Source organism: Pundamilia nyererei, unplaced genomic scaffold (genome assembly GCF_000239375.1).
Source record: "Pundamilia nyererei isolate P.nyererei 1_Seehausen unplaced genomic scaffold, PunNye1.0 scaffold00100, whole genome shotgun sequence".
NCBI classification, from domain to species: domain Eukaryota; kingdom Metazoa; phylum Chordata; class Actinopteri; order Cichliformes; family Cichlidae; genus Pundamilia; species Pundamilia nyererei.
Window position 1 is genome coordinate 202,569 of NW_005187501.1, and position 19,838 is coordinate 222,406.

General features: G+C 40.5%; 2 protein-coding genes and 1 long non-coding RNA gene across 3 annotated transcripts in view; 2 read left to right on the forward strand and 1 right to left on the reverse strand.

The window, feature by feature from the left end:
• The window catches only part of LOC102194067 (uncharacterized), a 15,712-nt gene extending 7,034 nt beyond the window's left edge, over nucleotides 1-8,678 (reverse strand). The window contains exon 1 of the long non-coding RNA XR_311929.1: nucleotides 8,518-8,678. This is a non-coding gene — a long non-coding RNA (uncharacterized LOC102194067). The remainder of the gene's footprint in view (nucleotides 1-8,517) is intronic.
• top1b (DNA topoisomerase Ib) overlaps nucleotides 1-10,053 on the forward strand; it is a 17,040-nt gene extending 6,987 nt beyond the window's left edge. The window contains exons 12-21 of the mRNA XM_005740414.2: nucleotides 177-364; nucleotides 1,261-1,405; nucleotides 1,544-1,687; nucleotides 2,903-3,088; nucleotides 3,610-3,678; nucleotides 3,800-3,914; nucleotides 5,609-5,736; nucleotides 5,899-5,993; nucleotides 6,237-6,386; nucleotides 8,998-10,053. Of these exons, the coding sequence (XP_005740471.1) occupies nucleotides 177-364; nucleotides 1,261-1,405; nucleotides 1,544-1,687; nucleotides 2,903-3,088; nucleotides 3,610-3,678; nucleotides 3,800-3,914; nucleotides 5,609-5,736; nucleotides 5,899-5,993; nucleotides 6,237-6,386; nucleotides 8,998-9,100 (1,323 nt within the window). The 3' untranslated portion in view covers nucleotides 9,101-10,053. The remainder of the gene's footprint in view (nucleotides 1-176; nucleotides 365-1,260; nucleotides 1,406-1,543; nucleotides 1,688-2,902; nucleotides 3,089-3,609; nucleotides 3,679-3,799; nucleotides 3,915-5,608; nucleotides 5,737-5,898; nucleotides 5,994-6,236; nucleotides 6,387-8,997) is intronic.
• A 2,405-nt stretch (nucleotides 10,054-12,458) lies between these two features.
• plcg1 (phospholipase C, gamma 1) overlaps nucleotides 12,459-19,838 on the forward strand; it is a 29,615-nt gene continuing 22,235 nt past the window's right edge. Inside the window, exons 1-2 of the mRNA XM_005740416.1 lie at nucleotides 12,459-12,746; nucleotides 13,876-14,163. Coding sequence (XP_005740473.1) covers nucleotides 13,947-14,163 — 217 coding nt within the window. The 5' untranslated portion in view covers nucleotides 12,459-12,746; nucleotides 13,876-13,946. The remainder of the gene's footprint in view (nucleotides 12,747-13,875; nucleotides 14,164-19,838) is intronic.

Consider the following 19,838-nt stretch of genomic DNA (forward strand, 5'->3'; position numbering starts at 1 on the left):
TTGATAAAATAAATTACAAATGTTGTATTGTTCGATACATATGCGTACCGAACCGAAAGCACTGTATCGAACGGTTCAATATCGATACGAATATCGTTGCACCCCTAGCAGTTAGGTGCACTCTTCCAACCTCGAGAACTCTGGGATTTCTCAATATATCTTCATACATCTTGTAGAAAATCAAAGAGGAAAATGAACGGCTCCTTCAGGAGTATGGTTTCTGCATCATGGACAACCACAAGGAGAGGATCGGAAATTTCCGCATCGAGCCGCCAGGCCTTTTCCGAGGACGGGGGGACCATCCAAAGATGGGCATGCTGAAGCGGCGCATCAGACCCGAAGACATCATTATTAACTGTAGCAAGTAGGAAATCTCTTTGTCACCGTTATCGCCACCTCAGCTGCCCTGATCTTTAACCGTTCCTGTTTCAGAGGCGAAGTATAGCAGAAACATAAAATCTGGACACAAGTTGTTGTTATAGTGTTTGGTTATGAGATTTACCACAAGGTGGCCCTGTAAAACCATTTTAGGTGAGGACATGTGAAAGATGATGAGACTGTTGTTGTTAAAGGGATAAAATAAGAGGATGTGCGCATGTGAAAGGATATAATAAGCAGCAACTGATGAGGCTTTGAGTATTGATGAAGTGTTTGGTCAGGAGGTCACAGGCATTTACCCCACACCGATCACCTTGTTTTACCACCTGTCTGCCTTGTTTTCTGTTAATCTGTGCTTCTGTCTTTTGATTTTGTGATTACCGTATTTATTTACAGACTGTGGAAATGATGTTGTTTTTGCTTTGGAGGCGGGATGTGTGGGAGAGTTTATGGGAAAGCTAAATTGTAGCGGTCAGTTGCCATCAAAGAAAAAACACTGGGTAAAAGATTGTACGTGCTGCCTGTCGCATATACAGTATGGCAGATGTATCACTGACACACACATGCGCTTCTGGCACCATGTCAAAGGTGGTCTTCCTGTCAGTGTAAACTGTATCTGTGCAAACAATAACACAAGCCAGCGAGGACATGTTCACCCCCGCATACTGGAAGGTGGGATTTTATGTTCTCTTTGCACTATTGTCTCATAGCTGTGGTGTTTACACTGCAGAAAAAAGATCAGTTATTTAATTTTTGGTACCTCTGAGGAACGCTTTTAAATCAGCACAAAGCTCCACTGTGGGAACAGCTCCAAACATAGATCAGTGGAAATGTGCCAGCATGTTTTGCACCTGTTTGGTAACTCTGGCTCTTTTTATGTAGGGACTCCAAGCACCCCAAACCTCCCCCAGGGACAAAATGGAAGGAGGTTCGACATGACAACAAAGTAACCTGGTTAGCATCTTGGACAGAGAACATCCAGGGCTCCATCAAGTACATCATGTTAAACCCGAGCTCCAGGATCAAGGTACCCGCGCTCTCGCCGCCTTTTCCCCCAGTAACCTTTTTTTTCTACCATTTTCCCAATGATGGGACGTACGTGTGTGTGTGTGTGTGTGTGTGTGTGTGTGTGTGTGTGTGTGTGTGTGTGTGTGTGTGTGTGCAGGGGGAGAAGGACTGGCAGAAATATGAAACTGCCCGGCGTTTAAAGAAGTGTGTGGATCGCATCCGTGCTCAGTACAGAGAGGACTGGAAGTCAAAAGAGATGAGGATCAGACAGAGAGCTGTGGCGCTGTACTTCATAGACAAGGTAAATAAGAATACAATAAAATTATGGTGACTGCACCAAGTGATAAAATAGATAAAGTAGATTATAGACAAGAACGTACAGCAGCTTTGATTTAAGTAGTAGAAGTAGAACTAGTGGAAGTAGTAGGTTGAAAAGGGAAATCGCTGTAAAGTGACGTGAACTATTGTAGATAATTCAGCTGAATTTTCACATCTCGTGCATTCCCTATGCCTCCAAGCACTACGTTCTCATTTCCGTCCATCATCCCCTTAATGTGTTGTCCTCCACAGCTGTCAGTCACTCACCAGTTCCTATTCCGAGCTGAACATATTCCAGGCCACCATAAGGCCATTGCTGACTCCTCGTCTCATCTCTCACTCCAGACATCCAGGGCCGTGGGCCCACGTGCAGAGGCAGTCCTGATGTCTGTACTTGAGATATAAACCCCACCAAATTAGAATGAATTTCCTTCCAACTTCAATCTACTTTTCACTTTTTCAACATTGCTTCTTTGGCTAGTTCCCTATCATACATCATATCATCTCCATCTATAAAAATCCCAGCAATTAAATCTTATCTTAGACGGCTTCCCCTCTTCTTCCTCCCTCTTTGGCTGGGGTCAGTGTCACTACTGGTAGCATGAGGCAACACCTGCACCCTACAGAGGTTTCACAGGTAGTCCAGCTCCTCCAGGATGGCACATCAATACGTGTCATTACCAGAAGGTTTGCTGACCGTAGAAGGTCCTTAACCCATCAGTAGGACCAGTATCTGCTCCTTTGTGCAAGGGGCAGGGTGAGCTGGGCTCTGTGCTCACTGCATGAAACCGTGGAGCCTGATTGGCATTTGCCATAGAAGACCAGCATCTTTGTGGTTTTTGGGATGTCTTTAAATTCAGCCCTCTGTAGGCTGAAAATGTTAATTTCCATCAAACAATGTGGTATCCTTTCATTTCTAACACATTACCCAGTCTGTGTCAGCAAATGACATTTACTGTCACACAAATCATAGGTCTTTCTTTAGTTCCACTGGTAAACTAAGTCTAAGATTTCTTAACAAGTCATGCTGTTCAGAGTCACATGGGTGACATGGAGTTTATCCCAACTGTCACTGGGCCGGGGGCGGGTTACATGCCGAACAGCTCAGCAGTTCATCACAGGGCCTACATAAATCCTGACCAAATGTTCTGCTCTGAAGTTTTGCTTATGTTTGTGATGTTCGGTGTTTTTCTCATAGCTGGCTCTGAGGGCAGGTAACGAAAAGGAGGAAGGCGAGACGGCGGACACCGTTGGCTGCTGCTCGCTGCGAGTGGAACACATCAAACTGTACCCCAAGCTGGACGACCAGGAGTACGTTGTGGAGTTTGACTTTTTAGGAAAAGACTCCATCCGCTACTACAACAAAATACCCGTGGAGAAGAGGGTAAGGAAGGAAATGAGAAGGGGAGGAGTTAATGAGGGAAGAAAGAGGTGCTGTGGCAGATATTGGTTGTGTAATGACAGATGTGGAATTTAGTGTTGATGAGATAAAAATGTTCTAATCTATGGAGGATGTTTGTGCAGGCAGGTGATCAGAAAGAAATAGTTTTCCGTCAGCTCTGCCTCACAGGGTGGTCTGTTTCCTGCCATTAACAGAGTGTACAAACTACACAGACACACACACACGCACACACAGAGTGTTTCGTTTTTAATTGCAAATTCTTCAGCACGTCTGGGTCCTGTCTATTTGGCTGCATTTCCTCTGAAGTACCAGTTAAAAAGCACTCACACAAAGCACACTAACCTGCAGTCTATAAACCACCTGCACTTGTCATCATGGGCACAAATAAACCCACACCCTCTGCTGGTAACAATGTGTCAGTGCATCCATGGCCACAGTTTTAAGAGTTAAATGTAAGTGACTGATTTGAGGCTGAGTACATCTTCGTTCTTGTTTCCTGTCAGGTCTTTAAAAACCTCCAGTTGTTCCTGGAAAACAAACAGCCTGAAGACGACCTCTTTGACAGACTGAATGTGAGAAACACACAAGAATACCTGCCTTCACGTTAACTGTTTACTTTAACTACTTTGTATAATTCTGATTCACCTGCCCTCCTTAACTGTTGTTCCCTCTTCTTTTCTGTGTTTCCTGCAGACATCTATTCTAAATAAGCACCTACAGGAGCTGATGGATGGACTTACAGCCAAAGTTTTCCGTACCTATAACGCCTCCATCACCCTGCAACAGCAGCTCAAGGAGCTGACCTGTTGTGAGTGAAAATGGTTTCATGTAGTCTTATAGCAACTCATTGTCATCATTAAATAAGTTAGTGCTAGTCTCAATTTATTAGGTACTCTTTGCTACTCTCAGGTTTGGCCTTCACAACTGCCTTAATTCTTCATGATATAGATTCAACAAGGTGCTGGAAACATTCCTCAGAGATTTTGGTCCACATTCATATGACGGCATCAGTTGTTGCAGATTTGTCAGCCACACATCCATAACTCAAATCTCCCATTCTGCCTCATTCCAAAGTTTCTCTATTGGTTTGAGATCTGGTGACTGTGGAGGTTGTTTGAGTACAGTGAACTTCTTGTTATGTTCAAGAAACCAGACTGAGATGATCTGAGCTTTGTGACATGGTGTTTTATCCTGACAGGAGCGGGGTTAGATGGATTCAGCAACAATACTCAGGCAGGCTCAGCTGGTATTAAGGGGCCCGAAGTCTGCCAAGAAAGCATATCCCACAACATTACACCAGCAGCAGCAGTCTGAACTATTATAAGACAGGATGAATCAGTGTTTTCATGTACATCAAATTTTGACTCTACAGAATGAACTCAAATCTCATCAGATGAGCCAGTCTTCTGTTGTGCAGTTTGGGTGAGCCCGTGCAAATTGTAGACTCATGTTTGTGTTCTTTGCTGACTGATGTGGCACCGGTGTCATCTTCTGCTGCTGTAGCCCGTCTTCTTCAGTGTTAAATGTGTTGTGCTTTTAGAGGTGCTCTTCTGCATACCTTGGGTATAACAATTGGTTCTTTAACTTTTACTGTTTCCTTCCTGTCAGCTCGAAGCATTCAGATTATTCTTCTCTGATTTCTGACATGAACAAGGCATTTTTTCCTAGAGAAGTGCTGCTCACTGGATATTTTTTCTTTTTTATACAGTTCTCTGTACCATTAGAGATAGTTGTATGGGAAAATCCCAGCAAATCAGCTGTTTCTCAGATACTCAGACCAGCCTGGCACCAACCAGCACGCCAGGTTCAAAGACATTTAAATCACTTTTCTTTCTCGTTCTGACGCTCACTTTGAACTTGACCGTGTCTGCATTCCTAAATGTACTGAGCTGCTGCCATGGCTTATTAGATATTTGCAAGCAGCTGAACAAGTTTGCATAATAAAGTGACCTGGGAGTGTATGTGAAGCTGTAACTGGTGGCTTCTGTGCTGTGTTGTGACCAGTGACTGTAGAAGTGATTTTGTTTTCTACAGTCACTGTTTGCGACACCTGGACTCTGGAGTTTATATTCATGACAGTGCAGGTATTAAAGTATTGTTTCCACCATGTAAACAAAAGTACTGACTCCTGCTCCTCTCACACAGGTAGCTTTAAGCCTGTACTTTTAAGCTGTATACCAGTCTACTTGTACTGTACAGACAGGTGTCATTATACGCGTGTCTGTTCATTAAAACTGGGAGAGCAACAGCGCAGAGGAAAGGTGAAAAAGGAAGAACGAATGACTAATAATAACTGTTCACATGAGCATTGTACACTTAATGCCTTTTTGGGCCTTTCCATTCAAAAATAACTACTTTATTACATTATGTGATAGAATTATAGTAACAGCAGGTTAGCAGCAATTTAGCAAATTGGCTAAACCCTTTACACAGCAAAGTTTGAGTCATTTTAAATTTAAATCATTCTAAACTTTTCCTCTTATGTTGTTTTTGGATCAACAGCTGATGACAGCATCCCAGCAAAGATCCTATCGTACAACCGAGCCAACCGGGCCGTGGCCATTCTTTGCAACCACCAGAGAGCTCCGCCCAAAACATTTGAGAAGTCCATGCAAAATCTTCAGAACAAGGTAAACGTCTGTGTTACGATTGTTTCTGGTTTTGTTATTCCTCCATTAGAATTTGTTCTCAGTAAACAGGCATTTTTTTGTACCCATTAAAGGTAAAGCTACCCACTCTTTTGGTGGTGCAGCTTTTAGACTTCACTCTGTGTGCATTTGTTGTGATTGTAGATCGATGAGAAACAAAATCAACTATCAGCAGCCAGGAAGCAGCTGAAGGCTGCCAAAGCTGATCACAAGGCTTCCCATGATGACAAGAGCAAAAAGTAAGAAAACATTAGCACCGCTAATGAGTACAAGAGAGTTTGATCAATTACTTAATTACTTAAACATCTTTGCTCCTCAGCAACGAAGTTTAAATGATGTCCAGGGCATTTAAAGTCTGTCGTTATAATTCCTCGTCTCTCTCTGTCTCCCCGCCTTCGTACACCCCCGTCTTTGTTTTCCTTTGCATCTTGTGTATCTGTCTTCTTCCTTCTCTCTGCCCTGTGTTTGTTTTTCTTTGTAAGGGCTGTGGAGATGAAGCGTAAAGCTGTACAGAGGATAGAGGAGCAGCTGATGAAACTCCAGGTGCAAGCCACAGACAGAGAGGAGAACAAACAAATTGCTCTGGGAACCTCCAAGCTTAATTACCTGGATCCACGCATCTCTGTGGCATGGTATTTATTGTGCACAGAAGACATTCTGTATCTGCGTTTATTAGCTGTTAATTATTATTTAATCAGAGCATCTTTTTTTTGTTTGTTTGTTTGTTTGTTTGTTGTTTTATACTATGACTTTATGAGCAACCCCCCTACTGATAAATAGGCAGGCAGCCTCTGGGTGGGTGGGCATGTGCAGTCCATACCTACCCTTGGTGACAGAAAGGCAGGAAATGCTTTTGCATTGTAGGAAAAGGAGCAGCTCAAGCAAAAAAGCTAACTGCTGCAAAAGGAAAATAAGAGGAAGAAAAGCGTGTGAGCGTGAGGAACAATGGGGTTTGTTTCTGAAAGCTAGGGAGCGTCGCAAAACAGCCCTCCTTCCTCCATGTGGGAAGGCAATGAGGTGCTGTCTGTGGGTGAATGGAGGGACTTGGCCATAGAGAGGGGGAACATGGCGGTCCGCCCTCCTTAACCGATGCCCCACAGCTATTTATGGAGAACCTCCTCCTCAAGCACAATGGATACAGGAATCCTCCGTGATTTTCTTGGTTGTAGGGCGTAAGGGATGGGGATCCTAATAAAGGGTGGTGCATGGGAACATGGTGTAAACTATGGTATTTGTGAGTAATGGTATGGTGAAGGTACACTGGCTTAACGGCTAGGAAATAAAAATTTTAGCTAGTTAATCATGGTTTCTCTCATTTTATTATATCTCAGTAACAGCTTTAGCTTTTGGATGACTTAACCAGGAAAGTCATTATTGAGACTTTATCTACAAATTTCAAAATTAACTGTCAACAAAATGATAAATCTGAAGCAAGGACTCAGAAGTTGAGCACAAAGATCAAAAACTTTAAACATTAAAAGCAGCAGCAGCAATTAAACAGAAACTGACTTTCACTAATGTTAACTGAGGGTCCAAATAACACACAAGACCCTTGAGACCATAAGATAAACAGTACCGCGCTGCAGAAGAAGTATAAATACTTAATATACATCGTAATATTTATTAAGTAATCTTTGTCAAAGCTGTCTAATCAAAAGTGTTTCATTCTGTCTTTATTCTTCTTCTACTCCATTCTTGCCACATTTTATGCTTTTAACTTTGCCCTCAACAGTCACATAAAGCTGTGTGAAGTGTGATTGTTAGTTTGTTAGAGTACTGGATCCACATGTTAAGGTTTGACCTTCAATTATAAACCGTAATTGTTTTTTATGTAAAAACTACAAAATCAGAAGCTGTGTGTTTGTTTGTATGTATTAGAAATAATATGAGAGCATAACGATTGACTGTCAAACTGTCCACTGTGTACCTTTCACCCCAACACAGCCGGGATAGACTCCAGCCTCCCTGCGACCCTGAATTGAATAAACAGATTTAAAAAAGGATGGATAAATATGTTTTATGTCCTGCCACAGGCAGCAGGCTTGTAAAATCTTGTGTGTCATTTAAGTACCTTTGTTCCAGACGTCTCAAATCACAATGATGTGAAAAAGAAAGCTTTCAAAAACTCGACTCCAACAACCGCTTTTAGCAGCAATAACTTAAAGTAATTGTTCTCTGTAAGACTCGTTCACATTGTTGTGAAGAAACTTTGTCACACATTTCTTTACAGCTTTAGTTTTGCTTTAGTTCATTGAGGTTTGTGGGCATCTGCACAGCTCTCTTAAGGGCCTACCACATTTCATTCGGGTCGAGGTCTGGACTTTGACTGGCCTGTTGCAACACCTCGACTCTTATTTTTTGTAGATTTGCTGCTGTGCTTGGAATTGCGATTGCCCATACTTGTGCTGAGCTTTAGCTGTTGGACAGATGGCCTGACATCTCCCTCAAGAATACTTGAGTTCCCAGGTCAAAACAAGCCCAAATCATCACCCCTCCACCACCGTGCTTGACAGTTGGTATAAAGTGTTTCTACTGATAAGTTTGTGGTAGAAAAAGAAGCCTACACAAGGGCCGTGTAACCAGAGTGAATCGTTTTTTTACCATCACCAGTAGTTCAGTGTTCTGTGAATGTGTGCATAAAACCTTTCTTAGAAAACAGAAACGAATTTTCTGTTTGCAGCTGAATTGCTCTCTAATATTCTTCTTAGACTTTCCTGTTCAGTGAGTCACATGGACACTTTCATGCCACATTGTTTAGATTACCTGCAAACCAAGGACAAACGGCCCAGTCAGAGTCTCCAAGCCAAAGACGATGTGATGTCCTACTGATATCCAACAAACTGCTGCAAATTTACCAGTACTGTAACAAAAAATAAAATCCAGTATTAGTATTGACGTGACAGCAGACTTTCACTGCATGCTTTTTGTGGCCAAGTTATAACAATATGTAGAGAATATATGAAAAATTAAGTCAAATCTCTTAATCTTAAAATCGTTCATATTGTGTTTTATTGTTTTTGTCAAATGAAACACTCAAAAAGCAAAAGAGAGAGCGAGGGGATCTGAAACCGTAATTATACAGAAGCGTAAGAAAACTGCAGTTAACGGAAGCTCGCAAGACCTGACAGCAGCCATCAGCTGAAACAAAACCACTCTTTTATCAACCTATTTGTCGAACTGCCACTGTTGCATTTCACACAGTATTTCTTTTTTCATTCTGTCTTGTCTTTCCTCCAATCCCAGGTGCAAGAAGTTCGGCATTCCCATTGAGAAAATCTACAACAAAACCCAGAGAGAGAAGTTCGCCTGGGCGATCGACATGGCCGATAAAGACTATGAGTTTTAAACCTATTTAATGTTTTACCTTTTATACCCATGCCTTTGATATGAAAATGGTTTGCAGGAGATGTCAAAATGTTTCCACTGTGTTGCTGCTGCAGGGCAGTGAAGGAGGAAGGCAAGCCTCTGCTCGAGAGCCGATCGCAGGTGAATAATTGTGCTGTACATAAGGATTAGCTATGTATAGGAAAATAACTCCTTAACCATTTGACCAAGCTGCCGAAGGGCATCTCTCTCTTACAAAACTACAGTAGTGCGTATGTAGCTGCAGCTATCTGCCTGTGACCCAGCAGCGACGGACGCATTAGTATTATCTTTTGTGAGATAAAATGTATTGAAATTTGTAAGCCATCAGATTTATTGAGAAATAAATCTATATTGTCATAGAATAATGAATTAAACAAATGTTTGTATGGGAGACTGTGAGACGCAACATGAGAGAGAGGTGATGTGATGACTTTTCATTTGTGTAATTTTAGTGTGAAAGATGAAATGAAATGACAGACTGGTGACAGTGTGAAGATCAGAAAACCCCCAGCACTATGCTCGCACAACTATTAGCGCACAGAATGTCGTCCTTTTTTCCATCACCTCTCTGAGTTTGCTGTTTCTTTCAGGGATGTACATATACTTTTGTCTGTTTTTTGTTTTGTTTTGTTCTTTTAGTGACTGATTCAGTATTTTTTAAAATGTGTGCTGTAAGCATTATAACAGAAGGCTTTTCATTGCTCAAATGCAACTTTTGCGTGTTCGTTTCCTCAGTTTTACGATGAACTCTGTGTAATATGGATCTTGGTTACTTGAAGCAGCTGAAAGGCAGTGTATGTACTGTATGCCAGAGCTAAAAAAAATAAAAAATAAATACAGGATAGCTCCTCCTGACAAAAGGGGGGTGGATTTTTGCCAAATAAGATCTCAAAAGTCTGTCATTGTAACGTGCTGTTTTTGTATTGCTCTGATAAAGCAGAACGTGTCTTTGAATTCATTTGCAAATGTGAATGGATATTCTAACTTTTGTCATTAATATTTCTTGCTATATGATCTTGTACCACACAATCGCAATCCTGGTTAGTTGAATGCTTGTTTTGAGCTTTGTAGGTTTCAGAATAAAACATCAGACTTGTCTTTTTCGTCTTTTTGTTGCCAGCTTTGATTAGTTTTCAAGTGGGTATTAAAAATAAGCTCATTGTCTGATTACACATGTCTGTGTAATCATTGTCTGGTTCCTGATGTGGAGGGAATCAACAGGAATCAGTCAACAACTTATGTTTTAAGATGTACAATTATAATGGAAAAAATAACTAAAAAAAAAAAAAGTTTATTTAAGGCTATGTTTAGGAGACACAGTAAGCTCTGTGTTCAGGAAAGGTCTGGGTCTTTAAGAGGCCGATACCATTCCGCTTCAACTGCTCGTTGTGCCGTTATTTGCAGTCAGAACAGCAGGGTCAAACCGGAAGTGCCATGATTGACTACAAATTAAGTGCATGTCTTTGTCAAAACGTTTGCCCTCAAAAAGAGTTTTGCAGATGTTGGATTTAGAACGCAAATCAGGTAACGATGCTTTACCTCGCAGCAATTAGCAGCCATATACACATATTTTAGCTGAATATTGTAATACAGGGCTACTGACTGACTTTTAGAGATGGCAAATCAGGTCAAAACAACAACCCTTAGTCCTTGGGTTTATAAAACATGGACATTAAAGGCAGCGGGAGAAATTTAATGTCACAATTCTGTTGAGCAAATACAAAAAATATCGGTGTGTTGATAATACTGTACACTGAAGAATAATTAGGGAAACAGGCGTCAGTGGTTTCTTTGAAGGACATAAATCAGTCTGATTAAGTTATCTACCTGAAATGTAAGTGACCTTAAAGTGTAGTTATTGGTTTTATTTAGTCACTTTTTCCCACTAATAAGTGTGACTATCAGAGAAACAAACTGTCTGATGTCTCTGCTTCTCCACATCTACATACAAAGAAATCCAAGGTAAACAACAAGAAGAAAGAATGTTTCAAAATGATGCAGTAAGAAAAATTACAAGCATATAATTAGATGGTATCAGTAATAAATGGCTTGGATGTAAACTTAACATACAAGTGATAAATACCTGTTTAAAACTATAGACTGTATACAAAGATGGACATAACCACTATGACATCAACCTTGGCTTTGGAATTTTGGATTTTAACTAAAATAAATAAATTGCCCTACTGAAATTTGTTATGAGGGCTGAAACTGTCCAAACAGACAGAAACTGTCCAAATTGTATTTTGCAAACGTTATTTTGTAAATATACTTTTTGTGTTGTGACGCTGAACATTTTACCATAAGAGTGTATGGAACCGGACTCCATTTAGGAGCCATCTTCAAGTGACAACTACTTGTTTTTTAATTATGTTGCACCAATTCACAACATCAGCCACCTCATGGTGTTTTGTATAGGAGAGTAAAGGCCCTACAACATTAGAAACGCTCCCCAACAATCAGACGCTCTCCCCTATGAGCCCTGTCATATCTTGAAAATATGACAGGGTCACCATTTCCTTCAAGGAACCTCAAGGAGCGGCAGTTTTTTCTGCTTCCTCATTCAACTGTGGATGTTGCTTCCTATTTAAAACCAGTATTACAACATGCTTCACCGTCACCACAGATGATAAAGCAACTGCATAAACAGAACACCAAAAGTACACACGCTCGCCAACACTCATGGTGATGCCTCTGTTTATTTGAAATAAAGCACAACTACTTTGATAATAAACATTGATAATGATAATAAACATGCATATGTTAAATGTGTGAAAGATATGTGAAGTGTTATGTATCTGTTTTTCATACAGCTGTTGGGAATAGGGCGACCAGATCGCTATAAAATAAATGCAGACTAAACACAGTTTGTGCGAAATGCTAGCTCATAAGGAGGTCGAGTTATTGTTGAGGTTTTCGCTATATTAATGTAGTCATTACTTTACAATACAAAGCACCTTGAGGTAACTGTTTTTGTGATCTGGCACTATATAAATAAAAGTGGATTGAACTGGCATTAGGATAACCTTTTTCTGACTATATTAAAAAGTTTTTGCAAAAGCCAGAAATGTGCATGAACCAGTCAAAATGTGTAACATTGTCTCAAGATGTAGGACAGTGGGGCAAGGAATAAAACAAAAAACAAAAACAAAAAAAACGAATAATTAAACTCGCTGTCCCACATAAAGAGGGACATCAGGTCGCCCTAATTAAGAAACGGGCGCGTTACACGAAATTAATCTTTTTTTAAACTACATTCTCAACCTCTTTACGCGACGTGATTACTTCTTTTATTGTGAAAAGCCGCGACGGAAGCCTCGTGACAGACTCCGGGTCGCTTGACGTGCCAGAGAGGGCCTGCGCTGGCTTGATCCGAGAGCAGACAAACTTGCGTAGTCTTACCACGGGCTTCGGTGTCTGTCTGCCTCTCTCTCTCTATGGACGGCCAGAGGCGAGAAGAGGAAACGGGAATTGTTGTTGTCCGGACCGCAGCGCCTTATGAGAGCCCGGCGATGATTTAATCACGGAAAACCTGAGTGTGGGTGGGAAAAAAAGAAGGAGAAAAGACGCGAGGAGAGAGGAGCAGCCAGCCGTTGGAGATGTGCGGTCGGGCCGAGATTGCGGCGGTAGGTAGTTTCAGCACGGCAGTCCCTCTCCGACGTGTTGTTTTCCCAGTTAATTTTTCTTCGCACGGAAAAGGAAAAGGAGGAGTAGGAATGAATAGAACAGCTACTGCTACCTCAGCCCCCTGTTTTTTTTTACGGGTCTAGCAGGGTATGTTTGTTGTTTTCGCCCAGCGAAATGCTAGCACACACCGGCCCCGTTTCCACGCCGTGAAAATAGCCAGACGGTTCTTGTTACAGCGTTAACCCCACTCTTCTGCCATTCGCCACCAGTTGTATTCCTAAAACTGTTTTCACAGGAAACTTTTTTTCCTGTAGGGAGTTACAGGCCTGTTGGTCTTTTTCTTTTTTTAATTGAAAAAGCAGTCTAAATAACATTAAACCCCGTTTCTCCTTTCTGTTGTATTTATCTACATCAACATGATTTCTCGTTGCACGATGGGTTTCTGATGCAGCTCTCATTTATTCACACCACTCTTAATGATACATAATGCACTCTGATGGGATTGAAAGGTTGTAGCCTAATCGTTGCTCTCAGTACTTGTACCCTTAAGTTAATAAGGTCAAAGGTATGTTTTGAAATATATTCTTTGCCCACATTTTTATTATTTGGTGAATTTATGTGCTGCAAAACTACATAGTGACATTTTGTATTATTTTGTTTAGCTTGTAAGTACGGAAGATAAGATGATCTGAGAAGTTGAATGTTTGTAATCAAGACGTACAACGTAAAATATCTAGGTTATTATTATATATTTATTATATATATTTATATATTTATATTTGTGTGTGTATGACGTGACATGAGTCATTTGTGGTTTCGGGGCTGAACATTAAAGAAGAGTTTTTAGAAATATAATTTTATAAATGGTCATTATAAAGCATTATTACTGCCTACGTTCATATTTGACATGTATCTCAACATATGGGTAGCAGTGTCTTACAGTGTGCATTTATTTATAAAGATTGGATGATAGAAACATTTACACTTCATGCAATATCGTTTAAAGCATGGCTCTTGACAGCATCAAACTCTTTGGTGCCTTATAATGTGCATGCAGCACTGACACACATGAAGTCCCAGAGGAATTGTTGTTTCACGGGCTTCCCCTCCCTTCTTCTCCTGCTGTAGGTATCCCTGTCTAAGCCTGTACTGAGCAGATTGTTCTGAGAGGAAACGGATAACAAACAGGGGAAGTGAACATGGCTGGGACCTCTGGCTTCTTTTCCAATGGACCTGTGCCGTGGATGGACAACGCCACAGAGATGAACAACCTGTACCGAGACCTGGAGCTGGGGACAGTACTGACACTATTTTATTCTAAGAAGTCCCAGCGGCCAGAGAGAAGGACATTTCAAGTAAAGCTGGAGACCAGGACTATTATCTGGACTCGGGGCACGGATAAAATAGAGGGCGAGAGTGAGTATTCTGTCAGTGCAAACATGCTCATACAAATATCAGCGCTCCTGATGACTGGTAAATTTGTAAGGTATATGTGCCAGAACTGGTTGGTTGGCATACAGTCAGAAATATGATGGGTGCAGCGTTTTTTTTAAGATGCTTGAATGCCTCACAGAAGACTTGCACGATGGGCCGACATGATGGTATTGGGAACAGTTGGATAGTGTTGTCAGTTAGGATGTGATGTCACATCTAAAAGCCCCAAATAATTGAATTCATACAGCAAAGACGCAGTGAAATCTCACAATTCCACTGATCAATAAGAGACTGGTGGTGCAGTGATATTGTAGATGTGGGATTTTTTTTTAATACATTACAGCTAAAAGTGCTTTAAGCGTCAAGTAACTAGTCGCTATTGGTGTAAGATATTTTAGTTGATGTCTACATTGGAACCCAAGGCAACTGATTAACCTTTAAAGATGCCAAAACCTTTGTGTTGTGAAAAATGTAAGTTGTACTGCCAGGATTAAAAATTAAAGTTACTGAGCAAATACATGAGTAGTTTAAGAGGTTGGTTGGTTTTACAAGGTTTTTACACTAAAGACAGTTTGGAGAAACTGGGATCAGTACGGTAGAAGTAAAACTGAACCGGCTGCTTTTTAAGCGCATAAATCAATCTGATAGCTAAAGTTGTATGATAGAAAGAAAACATGCAACCCCGCCTGTGTGTCGTAATATCAGTGTTTAAAGTGCTTCTTACTGAACCACAGGTTGCTTAAATGTTCAGTTGTTTGGGATTATTTTCTTGCAATATAATATATTTATTTCTCTTGGAAAAAGCAGGTATGAATATCAGAGGAAGAAGAAATTAAATCACGTGTCGGGTAGAAATAGTTGTAGGGTCGACGCAGAGAAGAAACACTGTTTCCTTGCGCTCTTTTGTTCCTTTTTAATAGGAATATTCTGTATAGTACCAGGAAGCTGGCATTCAGGTTAATCTTCAACAAAGCAGCGTGTCTAACTGAGGACGCACAGGCCTTTAGTGAGTCGTAATGTCATCTGTCTCTTGGGTAGCAGGATGCCTTGTGCACAGCTGCACTCTGCTCCGGATGCAACAAAAAGAACACACACACACATACACAAAGGAGGGTAGGCTTAGTGGTGTTCTTTTCTTTTTTTGTTTTTTGTTTTGATGGGTTTTTTTTGGTAAAATCAGTATCATCTTCTTAGTGAAGGGTTTCATACGCCCATGAGCTCATAGCTGCCATTTGATACTCCTGGAGAGGTGAAATTGGCCTGAGCTGCTCATTAATGTTCAGAAATAGAATACCAGGGTTTTTACTGGAAGTGTGTAATCGTTCAGGAACGATTTGGCCCCGTGTATTTACCCCTTATCAATGGCAATGAAAGAATGATGTCCATTAACTGTGGAAACGGCAGTCTCGTATGCTTCTAAATATAAAGTGCTGAGAAGTGGACCCATTTGTTCCATCCTCTCTTAAAGTGTATTTTTTTTCACCACTCCACGTGATTTGCCTTTCAGTTTTTGCCCCGTGTTTCCAATCAGATAATTGGCTGCACTCATTTGTGGCTCGCACACTTGTATATTACTCTACAGCACACTATGATGTATGTGCGGCTTGACATAGCAGGATGTGGTCTTGCAGAATGATTGTCAGTAGACAGACGTGCCTTCTGAGCGTGTCATAAATATGCAGCTTGGATACCTGGGCTTCACAGTCTGTCTTTTTAAGTGAAAAAGTTTGCTCCAGTTCTGTTAGTCACTACATGAGTGTACAGTTTGTTTTCAAAGAGACTGCTGCAACACGTCCTGCACAGCACCCTCAGTAAAACTCAGCAGTATCATGCTAATCATTTTCTAACCCCCTCGTTTAGTGTGTGACAGATACCAGGTGACATGTACATGAATCGAAATCATGTTTGAGTCATTAGGCACCATCAACTCATTTTAATATCAGAGCGCTACGGAGATGGAAAGTGAGTTCGCTGGCAAGCTTTGATGAACTCTGAGCCGCTTCTAGAGTTTTATGAATGAATACTTTTATCTCAACCATTTATTTGAGTTTTGTGTCCTGGTTTGAAAAAACCCCAAAACAACTTAGTTCTTGTAACCTCATAGTCATACCCTGTTATGTTTACAAGCTCTGGTTGAAGAAACTGAAATACAATTGGCAAAAAAAGGCATAAAAGCACATTATTTAACAAAAATGAAGCCAAAATGCAGAAGCAGTGTGTGAAAGACTAATGCTGCCAATCAGATGCACTTATTTGGAATAGAAGAGAGTACGTCTTTATTGTCATTGTACATGTACATCGAAACTGTGAAGGAAATATAAATAGACAATAGGACAACAGTAATAAATAACAAAGCAAGATGAAGTCACTCATTAAAAGGGCAAATTGCAAAGGACTTGGTCCGTATATATAGTCTGTATGTAAGTAGCCTGAAAGATGAGACAATGGCTCACATTAGTGGGGTGGTGGGCAGGTGTATGTATGGAAGACATGGTGGTGGTGACCTTAGCTGTTTGTGAGTCTGAAATTGATCATCAGTGAGTGTGAGCATCTCTGCAAAAGCAGATGTTTCAGGAATTTACTGCTCTGGGGAATTCAGGTGTGTTAACACGGTGGCAAAGTGAAAAGACATCAGGAAAGTATATGAGGCCATTTCCAAAAAAATTAAAGTCCATCAGTCTTTAAGTGTGGATCTCCTAACAAATTCATTGCAGACCTTGCAATCCTCAGAAAACTGCAAAAAACCTAAAAGCAACATCTCGGACTGTACAGGCCTCAGTTAGCATTTTAAGTGTTAAAGTTTGTGACAGTAAAAAAAGAACAAGATGGAACAAGTATGGCTTGTTTGGAAGCCTCTTCTTAATAAAAAGAACATGACAGCACCGCTTAGGCAAAAATGCATGTGAGCAAATCACAAGACTTCCGAGGCATTGTTATTTGAACAGGTAAGACCAAACTGGAGATGTTTGGTAATAATGCAAAGCACCACCACTAGTGAAAACTAAACACAGCATGTCAGCACAAACACCCCATACCAGTTGTCAAGCATGGTGGTGGAGAGGTGATAGGTTGGGTTTATTTTGCAGCCACAGGAGCTGGGCACCTTGCAGTCATTGAGTCAACCATGAACCATAAGTATTCTAGAGTGAAGCCATCTGTCTACAGCTAAAGCTAGGCTGAAACTGGGTCATGCAACAAAGCAGCAAATCTACAACAGAATAGTGGACAAGGCAAAGTCCAGACATCAGCCTGAGTAATATGCTGTGGTGGGACCTTAAGAGAGCTGTGCATAAATGAATGCCTGCAAAGCTGTAAAGAAGCGTGGGACAAAATAGCTCCACAACAATATGAGAAACTCATGAAGGCATACAGAAAATAATTACTCCAAGTAGAGCAGGGCGATATGGCCAAAAATATTTATCACGATATATATTTGAAAATTTGCGATAACGATATAACTGACGATATATTTGATGCGAGACAAAATACAACTCCACAACATTAATAGCGCAAAAAGACAACCTTCCATTTATTTTCACTTAAACAAGAAGATGGTTTTTATGTACATTAAAGCTTTATAAAAATGTAACAGTGCAAATGCAAATTCCTTGCTGAAAGTTTAACCAAAAGGCATTTCCAGTAGAAATGGGCTGACATATCCTGAGCATAACCATGTATAATATCCACTGAAGTTAAAAAGAGGTGCTTTGCAACATTAAACTGCAGTGTGCAGTACGTATTTTTTGGACCATAAGGTGCACGGGATTATAAGGCACATTAAGCGAAACAAAGCAGTCAGATAAATCAAACTTTATTAAACTCATTCTTCTTGCTTCCTCCACTTCTGTACCATTGATTCATTAATGTTGAATTCTCTGGCAGCTGCTCTATTCCCATGTTGTTGCAGTATACTAATGACTAACCTCGTATTGTGGATGGATTATCTCAGTTGTTCTCCTGACTGAAGTTTGGTCCGTTTACAGCATCCTGCCATGCGATTGCGTTTGTCTCTAACTATCAGGAACTTTAACGTTAACTTTTATAAGTGGAAAAGTGTTAGTGTTTGGTCCTCCAGCTTCACTGTTTATGTTATGCTAACATAGCTGTGTCGCTAGCGATCACGTAGCACATCATTATATACCAGCTAGCCCAACTTCAGTAACCCTACAAACGTCACTGCTGTTTAGTTTCCTGTCTTCATTTATGTTGGAAGTGATAGCAGAGCTGTACGTTTGATTTTTTTCAGAAATCTCTCAGTCAGAACATGCAATATCATGCTTAGGTAACTAGCGAAACTAGCGAGCTAACTTCCGCTAGCTTCCTGCTAACTTCTAACTCCGTTAGATGTAATACATTTTGTTTTCATGGATGCCTGGAAGTTAAACTTTATAGTTACACCTGGTAAAGTAGCAATGCTGATCGTTTTATTAAAGATGAAAGAATTGAGACAGTTTTTAACTCTCAGTGATGCTGCAGTGTTGTTTGACCTGAAGAATACAGAGTTTAGGACCCAGATTACTCCCAGATTTAAGAGCATCTTAGTCCGACAAATACGACAATAACAACGGCCGCTTGCATGTTCTGCAAAAAAATGTGCTTTGTCGTGTATCTGACGGACAAACACCAAACCAGTTCCACATCACTGAAGTTGCACCATTTTTACAAACCAATTCTGGTTCATCTGTTTCACTCAACAAGCGGCCATGTGCGTATGAAAACAAAGGCACTGCGCATGCGCGTTTTACTCCCATTCTATCGCGATATTTCATTTTCCTATCGTTGCCTAACATTATACTGGTATTACCGTGAACGGTATAATATGGCCCAGCCCTAACTCCAAGCTATTGCTGCTATAGGCGGCTCTATATGCATTTGAATCATGTGGTGTACTTAATTTTTCACACACAGTTTCTTACTGAATTGTGGTTTATTTATTTTGTTATTCATCTGAAGTTCTATTTACCTAATTGTAAGGCCTGGTAAAGACTAAATAGTAATTTATTATGTCCTGATATGAAAAATCTTTAATGTCCTTCCTTTTTGCCGTGGCGTTGGGCAACATTAAATTGCTCATCTTCAAACACAGCGTCACGGGCTAGCTGCACTGTTTAGCAGGTTATATTTAATAACATACTATAGAAATGTTTCTGTCATCCAGTTTATCTCTGGTTGAAGAAAACCACTGTGGGTAAATTTGTTGCATCTTGATAAGCCTGGTGTGGTGTTCATTAGAAGTTCTACATCCTTTCCACTTTTGCTCAGTTGAATGTTGAGAAAATCTTCTCTTAAATCTGTAAGTGTATAGTTGGACATTAAGTTTTTATGTATATTATGGACAATAATGAACAGTTTATTGCAAACATTACAGAAAAGCCCCCCCAGATTTTTGGTTTAGAATATGTAAATGTGTGTGTGTCTCTATATATATCTATCTCACATCACAGCTCAGACACTGATAAAATTAAATATAAACATTGCATATTTTATTCAACACTTCTCACATGTAGTGTGAACCACGCATGGATAAATGGTCAGCAGTAAGCATGAAATTCAACTCGTGGGCAAAGTCTTGTAGAAATGCAAGCTGCAGTGTAATATTAATTCCAGGACAAATGCATATAAACTTGCTAAGTAATGACTGACACATCGTGAGTTTG